This window comes from Episyrphus balteatus, chromosome 4, assembly GCF_945859705.1.
Source record: "Episyrphus balteatus chromosome 4, idEpiBalt1.1, whole genome shotgun sequence".
Classification (NCBI taxonomy): domain Eukaryota; kingdom Metazoa; phylum Arthropoda; class Insecta; order Diptera; family Syrphidae; genus Episyrphus; species Episyrphus balteatus.
In genome coordinates, this window is record NC_079137.1 from 66,744,077 (window position 1) to 66,758,695 (window position 14,619).

A 14,619-nucleotide genomic window follows, 5' to 3' on the forward strand; every position below is an offset into this window, starting at 1 on the left:
TAGCAAGATAAAATGAAATTTAACCAAAAAAAAAAAAAAATGAAATTTCAATAAATACTGAATCGCGTGCTGATGCATACAAACTATAGCCTCGTTTTGTTTTTTTTTTTTTTAAGTTCGGTCTTCTCTTTTATTGTCAATTATTATTTATTATTAAAGTATTTGCTTCTATTTAACAATTTAATTTCATCATGTTACGAGAATTCCAATAATAATAACTACACAACAACAACAAAAATAATAAGAAAACAACAAAAAAAATTTAGCCATGGCCACAGCCAATGTTACCAAACGTGAGTTGGAGCTCGCGAGCGCACACTCGCAAGTCTTTTGTACATATCTTTTGTGTATTATATTTTCTTTCATTCTATACAACACCGACCGAAGTCGTGTATGCCGTACCACAACCGACCGGTATAAGGTTGATAAAGTCTAAGGAATGTGAAGGTTGGGGACGCAAAAATACATAAACTAATGTAATATGAACCAAAAAAAAAAAAATTCATTCCAACAACAAAAATGGAAGCCTTTAAAGAAAAGAAACGGCATTGCAAGGTGAAAGTGACTTTTCAGCCACCACAAATACAACAAAAATTACAAAAAAAAAACGTTACCACAACCATCATCATCGTCAAGTTTACCGCACTCCGAACATCGACGTTCGGTTGTTGCAATGAGTAAAAACTAAAAACAAAAAAAACATATCACCGAAACCTACTTTCTTCCCCACGAGAGCGAGACACAATCAACAGAGAGTCTCAACCACAGAAGCCAGCAGCAATTAAAAAAAAACACAGATTTTTCTCAAAAAAAAAGAAAACAAAAAAAAAACTTTTGATTTTTCTTCTCCCATTTCGCATCTCATCACCATCTTCATGATCATCATGATCTTCTTCATCAGCATATATTGATACTCTGTAGACTCTTTTTATGCCTCTGACGTCACTAACTTGAGTCTTTTTTTCCACTCTGTTTCTTTTGTTTGTATTTTTTTCTTTTTTTATTTTTTTTTTTATATATTTGGTTAACAAACTTACCTCAGGTGCTCTGCGTACGAATTCTTCTTCGGTGAGTAATGACAAGGTCGTACCATCTTCGGGAAACTTTAGTTCCAAATCAATGATTGGCGGCAATTTGAATTGATCAGCGGTGGATCGTAGCCATGCGTGTACTTGGGGTGGAGTCCATTTTTGTGGATCTAAAAATAATTTGAAAAAAAAATTAAATTATATATTTTTTTGTATAAATTAAATGAAGATTTGTTTTTAAATTTGACTGTGGGAAAAATGGTTTCAGCAAAAAAAATAAAATACAAAGACAGAATTGAAAATGTGATGAGTATATTGGTTGTACCTGGTGGTCCCAGGTGCCAATTTATTTGTTAATTCTTGTTTAGAAAGATCAAGTGGTTTTTGTTGTTGGGTCTTAACATTGTGAAATAATAATTTAGGAATGTGTCATGGTGTTAACACATTTTTGGGCATGTAAAGACATAAATTTAAAGAATTTCGTATAAGTTGACTTTTAACTAATTTTTTGGAGCCATGATTCTTATGTACTCTAGTTTTTTTTATTGTTTAAATAAAAATAAATATACTTACAAAAAAACTTTAAGCTAAAATATCTTATTAAATGTACTTTAAAATGAAGTTTTGAGAACAAATTATTCTAAACGAAAGAGCTGATGTACGAACTCGATTTTGATAAAAATATCAAATTTTAACGATAAAACAGATAAAGTTTCCAGCTTTTGTATATCTCGTGTAGAAAGAACAAATAACATCTCATTAAGTACTTCTCCTTAACTATTAAAGCAAAAGCTAAGTTAATTGTGTTAAGATTAAGAACACACGATACAACGATGACTAATCAAAATGATTTACAGTTTTTGTGCTTTGAATAAAGAACAAAACACTTTTAAAAAATAGAATAATTTTACACAGAACAATATAAAAAATATTATTCCATCACTTAAGGAATATGATAGTATAATCATATGAAATTATAAACCTATTCAATGAACTTAACAAAAAATAATACACAACACAGAAAAAAAAAACACAAAACTGGACTTTCCGTGTAAAATAATAATTATAGGAACAATCTATGTTTATTATATTCAATTGTTAACCAAAACTGACGTAGATTGGTTGTATGTAGGTAAATTTGTTGTATTAATAATGTTTTTTTGTTTGTCAGTTGTTGTTTTTTTTTTATGAAAAAGATACACACAGGTGTCTAATGTAATAATTTTATTAAAGTTGTGAGCCTTGAAATATTTTTTTGATGTGATTTATTTATCATATTATTATGTTGAGCAATTATTATGAAAGATAAATGTTACTTGATATAGAATCTTAAATGACTATGCAAGTCAGCAAAGTCAGAACTATCTTGCCTAAGGAGTTATTGTAATTGACTGTTGGAAGTTAATGTTTTAAAAGATTTATAATTGTATATTAAAAAATATACTACAAAAATGTACATGGTGGAGATAAAATAAAAGAAACTTTTAAGTTGAAAAAAAACATATTTATAGTATTCACACACACTTTTTTTTATGAAAACATTAACCATTACATTGTATAATCAGGTCAACAATACAATTTGTTTTGCTAAATAAAATGAAATTTCATAATGAATAACAAATTTTTGTTCCTATTTGTTGCATCCTTTATAAAGATTGGTAAATAAATAATTTAAAAAAAAGCAATATTTTCTAGAGTCTATCACTTTTTTTCACTTGTCTATCTTTTTTGAAAGTTCTAATTTAAAAAATTTTGGCTAAAACCAATTTTCTTATAAAATTGGAAAAGTAGTACCTACAAAAAACAGCGGATTTGTTGAAATTTTGAAAAATAAGTTTAATACAATTATCAGAACTTTTAAAAATAGATTTAACAAAAAAAATCAAAAAAATAAAGATCAATATTAACACGCAGAATTTTCAATTCAAAATAGCAAGTGTTTTAATACAAATTTGCATTTGGAGACAAAATTGGAGAGCTTTGCTTCACGATCGGTGGAGTAGTTCCACGTGAAAAATGTACGGGAATCTCTTTCACACGAATGAATCCATTACAATTTTGAATTTTAGCAAGTGGTTTTAAGAACAAGAATTTGATTTTAAATGACTGCCATTTTGTATTTACTAACATAAATGTCGTGAAATTTCACCAAAATGAACGAAACATTTAAAGGAGCACATTTTACTTTTCTATTTGCTCTACAACAACTTGAAGAGATATTCGCTAAGAACCAAAACATCACAAAAAATGCATTTTTGTGCAAAATTGCGCTAAAAAGTATGGTCAAGTTATGCTAATTTGGTCCTAAGCTTTTTAGATGGACCCCTATCGATCCATGAAATAAAAACTGAAAGTGCTTCTTCGCACAAGTTTAGGCCCATTTTACGAGTTTCTGCTTCGAATTTAAATTTTTTAGTTCAGAAATGCTGTTAATATTGTCTTAGCATTTTCTTTTCGATTTGCATGATCATACTTTCATTTTATTTTACATTACATTACATTATCGTGTCAAAAACACCACAACTAAGAAATATGAGTAGCAAAAAGTTATTTTCCAAAATAATAAATAGCAAAACTAATGTGTTACTCTCATTTTACATGTAAGTAACATGCACTACCTATGACCACCAAAAAAAAGTCGCACAACTGGGAAAATAACTTTTTATGGAAAAATAATGTATGCTACTTCTTCTAAGCCAAAAAACAAAACACTTTCTGAATTAACATATTTAATATCTTTTTTTTTCAAAATAATGACCATATACACTGCCGCTCATCTGAATAGGTTCACATTTTAGTTCATTTTACATTTGGCCTGTCTTGGTATTTAATGCAATGGCACATCTTTTTTATGTATGTAACGAGAGAACATCTTTATGCGCTTAGTTTAGGAGAAAAAAAATTGTCTTGGGGCCTACCGTTCTTCTCACACGGTAGCTAGACCAAATCTAGTCATAAAATCAAGCATATTTTTTGGCTCAACTGAATAGGTTCAAAAGCAAAAATGTTAATAAATGATGAGCTGCATGGGTCTGTTGGACTCAAAATTGTGTCTGTCAATAAATCTGATTGTGTATAACCTGTAAGGATGAAAACGGGTCGTGAAAAATCTTTAGGCGCGGAAAAAATGTGGAAAATAAAAGAAGCCTTTGAATTAGACCGAAACCAACGATGCATTGGGACAAAAACAAACACAAGTTAAAATTTAGTAAGCAGTTATTTGCGCAATATCCAAGGGTATAGAAACAACATTAAAAGTCGATGTAACTCAGTCACAACATGGGCCGATAGATGTGCAATGATCAGAATAGCATGACTTCGAGCTAAAAATTAAACTGAAAACCGGTATAAAATGCAGTTTAACGACGGAAAAACGGGTTGTCAGAAGTGCTAAACATTTGAGGAGAACTAAACTTCGCAAAAATTATCACTTTACAAACCACGAACAGAAACTCACCTCCTACGCTGGGTCCGAAAGGGTTAAACCATCAAAACTCCTTAAAACTATCTTTTTGTTTTTATTGTCAATTTAAAACTAAAGTTTACAGTCTTGATCTTCTATAAGAATCTCAGATGATCAACGAACAATATTTATAAGTGATTCCTACGATTCTTAATATAATTGACAAAAAAAAACTCTCCTTTAATAAATTACACGTGAATAACAAAGTTTATTGTTGATGTTTCAATGAACTATCGATAAATTTCTTTTAAAAGAAATTCCACGTGTAAGCCCCTTTGCTAAATTTGATCTAGGGTTCCCCTTTATCTAAATTGCATTAACAAAAAAATCTATTTAATTTGTCTGAGAAAAAAAAAAAACTTAAAAAAAAAATACACAAAAGCATCTAACACTATTCCCCAATTATACTTCAAAAGGTTCTTCCCCAAAAGATTATAAACAAAAATGTAAACAAAATATTCCACATACTGAAAAGTCACAAGGTATCAAGCTGATCATACACTTTACAAAGTCCATTTCTAATTTGTTTACAATTTGTTTTAGAACAAATATTTTAAACAAATAAAAATTCATTAAATAGTAATAAAAAAAAAACTACTATTTATAAACAAATACCATTTAACCGATTCAAGAAAATTGATTCATTACAAATTGAGTTTACTTATTTAATAGTAAAAAACTCTTTTCGATGAATTAAAAATAAAATAAAATGATTATCTCATACGAAAGTATATTTGCAATTACTTTTCAATGAAATTAAATAAATTCTTTCTATTTATTTTTATTTTTACTAATTACCGGAACCAAAATAGGGTTAATCCAATTTTTTATCCACCTTGAGGTCTTAGTCATTATAATTTACCCCGCTTTGAAAGTATAAACAACCCCGAAATCAAAAGAAAAAAAAGAATACAAAATAAAAGACTCAATTTCTATTTTTAAGTTGAAATGACTCACCAGCAGATATTTGCAATTTATTGCACGTAGCCTCCGCCTCACGCTTGGCATGCTCCAGTGCTAGAGAAATAACTGGCTCAATATCCCCCCGTACACCCAAGCCACCAATCAAAGTCTCCAAAGCCAATGGCTTCAGGTTGTGCTTCTTTTGGAAGGTCGTATCCTCAAGGTATTCCCGAAGCAGTTGATTGTCTTGAGATGATGACTGCTGTTGGTGTTGGGTAAGCTGATGTTGGAGGTGATGCTGATTTTGATGATGGTGGCTCACAATGTGTGGCTTTGAATCGTTGGGGGTGGTATTATTGTGGTTGGTGGTGGTTTCTTGTCGCATGCTACTCAATGACTTCTCCAACAAGGAGTTTATGTCAATGAAAGCTTCATCGGGTTCTTGCTTAATATCGGCAAACGAGTGCGGCGATGGTGCTCCGCAACTGGACTCTGGTGGTGATGGTGGTAAAATGTGGAGCTCCTGTTTGATTTGGTGGTGCAGCTGGCTGGAAGAATATGGTGATTTGGCATCAATCGAAGGGCAAGGTGATGGTGGGTAAATAGAAGCGTTGACAGTCGCCGGTGGACCGTTGTTGTTGAGTTGTTGGTGATGATGGAAGTGATCTGGAGATGGTTGTGGTGATGGATAGAATTTGTAATGGTGTTGAAGTTGTTCGAGAAGAATCGAATTGGTGTGATTAAGAGTGGTGGAAGAAGATAGATTTTCGTCTGACCAGGGTTTTTCAATTTTGATTTGTGTCACCGTTTGGTCATGGTAAATTGTTGTGGGAATGTATTCAAGGGAAACATTATTTGTAGCAGAAGAAGATGTTTGAGATGATTGTGTATATGGCGATACTTCTGTTGATGATGGCAATAGTAATTCAGAAGTTGAAGAAGACGATGTAGACGACGACGAAGAAGAAGTAGAATATTCCGATTGAGGACTCAATGGAAGCTCTGTTTCATTTGGCAGCAATGAGAGATCAAAATTATCAGCATAAGCATGATATGTGTCATCAGATAATGAGACAGATAACGGTTTGTGTGGTTTTATGGGTGCGAGTTGCGACATCTGTAAATAAATTTAAAAATAAAAATAAAATATAGTTAGTTCATTGACGTCAAAAGACTTAATTAAATCATTTTGTTAAAGCTAATTTATGTTTAATTTTTAGTATTTACTTAATATATATTTTTCAAGGTTTTAAAACTAAAAGTGTGTCATTTTTATTAGCATTTACAAGTTTGAGTAGATATAAGACTAAATATACGAGGACTTATAACTCAGAAAGTTTTTTGCAAATAAATAAAATAGATTGGTTTGTTATAATACATTATATTATAACCTACTTAAAAAAAAACCCAAACATTTTTTAGTAACAATGAAAACCAAATTTACGTGGAAAGATAATGAATACGTTCCACAACCTTTCTAATAATCTTTTTCTTTAAAAAATTTACATAAGACTTGTGAAAAACTGTGTAGATTTTAAGGATTTCACTGTAATCTCACTAAAAATAGTTTCCAATAAGTAAAAATTTAGCATTCTATTGAAAATAACTGACAATTTTGTCCACTTTTCTTCAAAACGAATATAATAGTTTTGGAATAGGAAATTAAATGCTAGAAAAATATTGAAACGTTCCACAAACCTTCACATGAATATTTGCTCTAAAAATTGAATTTTTTTTAAATATTTCCTAAACATTTTGTCAGAAAACCAAAAGTAAGTTCCGCAATGGATATATTTTACTTTTGTTTACCAATATTTTTGTAATTTTTATGTAATTGTAATTTTGACAATTTGAACTAAAAATTAAATTTACAAATATTTATTTATTCCAAATGAATGAATGTGGAACACAACATTAGAATTTGTCTGTAATTTTTCCAAATTAATAAATATACTCTAATTGAAAAAGTGATAACACTATTATCAATTTTTAAACAAAATGAGTAAGATAATTGTGGAACAGGTATCTTGTGAGACAAATGTCAAATGTTCCACAATCATTCCCATGCATTTGTCTTTTAAAATTTAGCGTAAAAGTTATGCAGCATTTTGGAACTTTTAAGTGATTCATATACGAAGAATTTTTTCACAAAAAACAGGTTCCAAATCGATAATAAATTTACTTTGTTTATACCAATATGTATCTAATACCATTCCACATATTTTTCTTTCAAATTAATTAATTTAAATATAGTGAATTTCTGTTTTAAGTTTTTCAAAATGAACGAAGTAATTGTGGAATCCATTGGCATACCTCCCTTATGGAAGAAAGAAACATTTTAACACAAACAACGAGCAAGTATACTTTGCAAAAAATGAAAATTAGTTATAAAAGACCTTGACACTCGACTATCAAACATTTTCAAAACTGAAGTAAAAGCTGTGGAACGTAAGGTTTTTAAAATTCTCGCAAACAAATTCGAATCTGTATAATTCCATTTCACTTGCACTGGACTTTATGAGAAGTAAACTTCATGGGTTCAATTTTATTATTTACAAAAAAATATTAAGAATGTTAACCTTCTTATTTAAAAAAGCATAAAATAAATAAACAAATTAAAGCCCCTATAGCCAAAAAGATTTTTTTTTTTTTTATTCTGTGAGGGCACAGTTGAAGCTTTTTTTCAAATTTGAGTTTCAAATTAAGATATTTTTTATACAAAATTATTCCAAAACTAGTCAAAAATCTGACATGATTTGTTTAAATTTAATTGAATTATTATTAACTATTTGGAGTTCAGAAGAAACATTTTAATGATTTTTTAAATGCACGTTGATTTGCATTAAAAAATAAAAAAAAAAGTTAAAGGTGACAATATGCGGAAACTTTAAAGCCGCTTATAAATTTTTCACTTTGTAAAATTTTTGTAAATGTTTAAAAACATCAAAAAGGCCTCAATTCTATTAAATTCTATTATGAAACCTTATTTTTTTCTTAAATTATCATCACTTATTGTCCACATGCAATGAAAAAAGAATTCACCAAACTGTTTTCTTTATTTTTGGAATTCCTTAGCAAACACATCATCACTATTCATAACGTCTTAAAAATTTAAAAATCAAATTTTAAAACCCGAAATAATTTACGTACCAACAACTGATCTCATAATTTTATTTTTATATATAAAACACATTCCAATATACATTCAACACCATACAATCGATTGAAATCCTTAGAATTTTAATTTTTATTTGCAAATAATTATTTTTTATTAATTTGTAAAAAAAATAAAAAATAATATCGATAAGATAATTTCTGTGACTTATTTAATTTTTATTTTTTTGTATATTGTCTTTAGCGCCACCTTTCCAGCCCGATTAGTAGTGAAATTATGATCTCCCAACTTACTATTTCGTTTTTTCTCTATTTTTGTGTTTAGAATAAAATATCACATCGGCTTAGCATAGTTCTTTTTATCCCCACTCTTGTTTTTTTTTGTGTTTCTTTAAATATACAAGTATTTCAATTCAAAACGGAAAAAACCTCAATTTAAGTTAAACAAAAAATTTTTAAAATCACAGAAACGATGGTGTTTTTTTTTTTTGGTTTCGTTTGGTTTTTTGTTTTTTTCTTTTTTATTAATTTTTTATAACTCCGCTCGAATCACCACACACAACAACCGCAACGCTAAGTACTCTGAACCTTTCAAACTCTCGCGGGACATTAAAAATAAAGCTTTAAGTTACACCTAATAATATCTCTCTATATTTTTTTTTTGAGATACACAATACTTTGATGGTTGTTTTGTTGGTACTAAAAAATCCATCTCTATCTATCCCCATCTATTTCTTTATATCTACTACCTATATCCATTTGCGCTTTTGGGAATTTCCCAGCTCACCGGTTGTTCATGTTTAATACTCAATCGTTGGCGTCGTCGTCGACGGTCTATAAGTCGATCGGTGGTGTTGTTGTCTAAGAAGCTTGAGAAGCTTGTTTTTGCATTCATGATTGATACTTTTTTACCAGTGCTGTCGACTTTTAAATTGATATAATTTTTTAAGTTGATTATGTCAAAGAGCACTATATTCTATAAAATTTATTAATAAAATAACCAAAAAAGTGTAAACACTTTCACTACTTTATTTTGAGTTTAGGCAGTTTAAAATTATTAACTAAGGATTGAATGACTCTGCTATTCCTACTATGTAAAAGTTGTCAGTGACGTCATAGATTATCTACCATTAAACTGTTTTAAAAATAAATTTTGGTGCCATTCTAAGAAAAAAAGTAGTAGAAGTACTAATTTTATCAATAAGGTACCACTGGCCTTCATAACATTAAATACCTTTATTTCTGTGATTTTTTTTTTTATTTTAGAGTAGAATTTAAAAAAAAAAAACCAATAAGAATACAATGAAATAAATATCTGCAAAAAAATGTATCTTATGGATTTTGTAGTGTGTTGGTGTTAAGATTTTTTTTTTCTTATTTTATCTTATTAACTAGTAGCATGTCACGATTATTGGATACAAAGTTGTGTGTGCTTATGAAGTCCCCTTTCGCGCACCGTATTGATGACTTAGAGAAGCTTTTTGTTTTTTTTTTTTTTTTGTGTCAAAAGAACGATCGACTAAGTGACTATATAGCAACGAATTACGTCGCTAGAATTTGAATTACATTTCATGCTGGGCTATAATTCTATGACGGTATAACGATGATTGAGACGACGAGAGTTGATTGAGGCTGAAGATATATTTTATTTAATTTATTTCTTTTTTTCTTATATTCTTGGCCAATTTTATTTTGCAATTTATATTTTATCTATATATCTTTATTGAAATGTCATGAATAATTCATGACAATATTTTGTGTAGTTTTTTTTTTTTCTTTTAAATTAACTGTTGTCGAGTTTAAGTTTGGTTTTTTTTTTTATTTGATTTGGTTTTGCTTAGGTTATGACAAAATGTCAAAAATATAAACAAAACTAGTAAAATTGAACTGAATTATAATTTTCTATAATTGAAAAATTATTTAAATTAAATTCATAAATATAAACATATCATAATAAAAAATCGAGTTCGCAACTCAGCTCTTTTGTTTCAAAGCAAAATATACATACAATTGTCAAGCAAAAAGAAAGAATTTGACTTTTCCTTGTGCAATAAGTTGATGATTGATTTATTGCATAAATGTGTCATTGCAAAAAGATAATTTATCTACGCAGAAATGAGACAATTTCCGCGTTGCATTTAGTTTTTTTTTTATAAAACAGAAAAAAAAGTAAAACTCGAGTTCGAAGAATGGAAATTCCAAGAATATTTCATTGAAATATGGTTGGTAATTGTTTTTTTTTTGTATTCTCATTATAATTATGCACGCAGCTTTTTTTAATGAACGCATTTTTAATATATCTTGGAAATGATGATGCATTCGAAGGTCATATTCTGAGTTTAGTCGTTTTTAAATTAGTTAATAATTAACCTGATTGGAGAATTTAGATGATGATTCACTTTATTATAGATTTTGTTTTAAAAATTGTACTGATTCATACAGAGGAAATCTTTTAATGATGGCTCTATTGGCATTTATAATAATAAATTATAAATTTATTGAATGGGGAAAAAAGTAAATTTCATCTTGGGGTTTATAATGGCAATGAGTTGTGAATTTTTTTTTTTTTTGAAAAAAATATTTCTTGTAGTTATTGTAAATTTCTTCGAATATTGTTGTGTAGATTGTTAGATGAGTAATGTTGTAGTTCAAAGTTGAGTTTAATTTTAGAGTGAGATATTTATTAATAGTGTGGTTTTATTTTATTTATAGATACTATTTGCTATTCTTGGTTAAGGGAATATTTGAGGGTAACTCCCTTTTTAATGGATAGACTTATTTTATTCAAATTGTTTACATATGAAAATTTGTTTGATATCTAAACAAAAAGAATCGGAATCGAAAGAACATCAGTAAAAATTTACAATGTTATGTTATTAGAGAAGGAGTGGAATACTTTTTTCACTAAACTGGCGTTTAGGGACAAAAAATGAGTAGCAGAAGCGAAACAGATTAAAGGCTCTATTTGATCGCATGAATCGAGTTTAGTCATATAGTAATACAGGTTGACGAAGTTGAATGACACTCTGCGGTAACGTTTAATGCTTTGAATTGGAAAAGATTAAAAAATTGTTAAAAATATTTCGTTTTTTAGGTATAAACAAAATATAAGTTTATTACAAATTGAGCAATTATGATACATTTGATAATTTTATATTTAAAGCAAGAGTTGAAATGTTTTTTTTTTTACGAAGAAATTTTATAATAACGTTAGATTAAGGATACTTACCAAGAGAAAAGGGAGTTTATTAAATGATTTTGTATATTTAGTTTTTTGTTTTGCTGGATTATTTTATATTTACTATTTTCCTTGTTGGAAGGGTGTTTTTTTTTCTGTAATAAGTTTCAAAAAGCCAAAGACACGTTTAGAAATTTAATAAATAGACGTTCTATTTATAACGAGAACAACAAAAAAAGAGTTGTAAAGGGTGTTTTTTTTTGCGTGTGAAGGAAACAAAAACACATCCGAATACAAATTAAATTTAAAAATCTCTATATGTCTCTTGCTCGAAAAAAAACACCCTTTCATTCAAAATAATTGTATGGCCTCCATAGATACTTGACTCCTATCCTAATTAAACAGAATAACTAGATTTATAAATTGGGTCCCATTTTTAAAACTGATTTTTGATAATAAATACTTATGGAACATATACAGGGTGTCCCAAAAGTAATGGATCAAACGAAGTATGCTAATAGGGGATCTTAAGGGCTCTCAGAATTTGGTAACTTGTTTATCCCAAATCCTTACGGTTTTCGATTTAATGCAATTCTTGTGAAATTTCGAAAAATCTCGACTTTGCAACAGTATTTTGCTTCCTGCTGCCATTATTGATATTTGTTTTTTACAATTCTTTTACTAAAACATTGACAAATAATTAGGAACAATTAATTAATGAAAATATTTTTTATTCCATAAGCCATTTCGATGCAAATTAACTAACAGTTTCAAGTTTTATAAAAAATCAATTTTTAACTTTTATTTGAGAGCAACACCGCAAAAAAAATTTCTATGGTGTGAGAATGGTTTATTATTTTAAAAAGTTGCCCTGTTATTGTAGTTTTCAAAAATGTATAAAAGTTTCCAAAGTTGCAGTTAGATCGCAAAATATTACAATTTGAATTCAACAAAACAGGGTTTTTCAAAGCAAAAATACAAACAAAAATAGAGGCTTTTGTTCAAAGAAAAATAAACAAGTAACAGTTCGAGAAAATGTGTTTGTTTTGGTTGTTTTTTGCTCTGAAAAACCCTGTTTTGTTGAATTCAAAATGTAATATTTTGCGATCTAACTGCAACTTTGGAAACTTTTATACATTTTTGAAAACTACAATAACAGGGCAACTTTTTGAAATAATAAACCATTCTCACACCATAGAAATTTTTTTTGCGGTGTTGCTCTCAAATAAAAGTTAAAAATTGATTTTTTATAAAACTTGAAACTGTTAGTTAATTTGCATCGAAATGGCTTATGGAATAAAAAATATTTTCATTAGTTAATTGTTCCTAATTATTTGTCAATGTTTTAGTAAAAGAATTGTAAAAAACAAAAATCAATAATGGCAGCAGGAAGCAAAATACTGTTGCAAAGTCTAGATTTTTCGAAATTTCACAAGAATTGCATTAAATCGAAAACCGTAAGGATTTGGGATGAACAAGTTACCAAATTCTGAGAGCCCTTAAGATCCCCTATTAGCATACTTCGTTTGATCCATTACTTTTGGGACACCCTGTATATGTGTACATATAAGTTTCAAGTTTTTATTAAATTTCTTCTACAATAAGCAACATTTTCCAAAAGCAAATACGTGCTACTCAGTCGTGCTTTTTACTAATAAAAAAAATTGTTTTAAATTATCTTATCGGTCTCTTAAGAAGAAACAATGATATCAATCATGGCCTGAACTAATTTTAAGAATTCTTCATGTGTACATCCATGTTATAGGACCTGTCAAGTGAAATATAACATACATATATATTTTCATAAAAATCAATAGTATCAAGCATTTTTTTTAATATCTCATTAATGTTCCTTGTTGACTCAAATCGACTTCAAAGCTCGATCTACTTTGAGAAAAATACCTACAGGCACTATTTATTATTTGACAAAATACATTTTTAGTGTTTTGTGCCAAAATTTCAGAAATTCTACCATTAATATCTTAGCAACATAAACCAACCTCCATAAAACAATAACAATCAGCATAAAATGTTAATTAAAACAAAAATTTATTTTAACTAATTAAAAAAATAGGTGTGGTTTTGGGAGACCCATAAAAAAAAAGATAAATAAAAAATTTCGACCTTGCCAGAAATTTAAGATTCATTAAAATAACAGGTTATCTCTATTGACGTAGATAGAATTTTTATTTCAAACTCATATTTGTATGTTTCTTTTTATTTAACCTGATAGTTCTGATAAACTTTAAACCTTGACAAACAATATTTGTATCCGATTTTATGGGCCAAACCAAAAATGTAAACAAAATCCGCTTTATCACTTCAAAACTTCATATAAAATGGTTTATGTATTATAGATATAGACACAAACCCTGCTATCGCCGTCACACATGGAATTCCCATTTTATAAACAATATAAAAATATCTGCATAAACTTTTAAAGGAACATAAAAAATTCTTTATACTTCATAAATAAATTCTAAAATCTAATGTCAGTCCGAATGGGCGTTAAGAGCAAAAAAAAAAAATAAAGAAATTCCAGTTTTGCAAATATTTTCCATGTCAACATGTCACATTTTACGATTTGTGGCATTCTGTCGTGACATGTATTACTCTCGGCCAAGTCAGAATCTGAACTATTAGTCTACTATAAGTAATTGATTTGTCACATTCTTTTTGTGGTTTTTTTTTTTCTTTACTTCTTTTAACTGTGACTGAGTCTGTACTATAATTCTTTGCAAAAAAAAGTCTAAACGTCTGCATCCGTTCTTAAGTGGTTAAACTTATAATTATTTCTTCAAACAATTGCTATAATGTCGTCATTAGCTAGATAGGTTGGTCAATATACAGATATTGTATAGGTAGTTAGCCCCATTCATGCCCTCTCAATTAAATTTTAAAATAGTTATGGTATACATCAGCGTAAAGAAAAA

The 14,619-nt window shown here is 28.6% G+C and overlaps 1 protein-coding gene across 3 annotated transcripts in view; it reads right to left on the bottom strand.

The window, feature by feature from the left end:
• Positions 1–14,619, bottom strand: part of LOC129917972 (DNA-binding protein D-ETS-4) — a 45,483-nt gene that overhangs the window by 5,280 nt on the left and 25,584 nt on the right. Inside the window, exons 1-3 of one of the 3 annotated variants that reach the window (XM_055998239.1) lie at positions 8,803–9,318; positions 5,449–6,511; positions 1,038–1,198 (exon numbers count right to left, since the gene is read on the bottom strand). In XM_055998239.1, coding sequence (XP_055854214.1) covers positions 1,038–1,198; positions 5,449–6,511 — 1,224 coding nt within the window. In that variant the 5' untranslated portion in view covers positions 8,803–9,318. Of the gene's footprint in view, positions 1–1,037; positions 1,199–5,448; positions 6,512–8,544; positions 8,728–8,802; positions 9,319–14,619 lie in introns of those variants that run through there. The other 2 variants (XM_055998240.1, XM_055998238.1) reach the window with 2 other exon arrangements.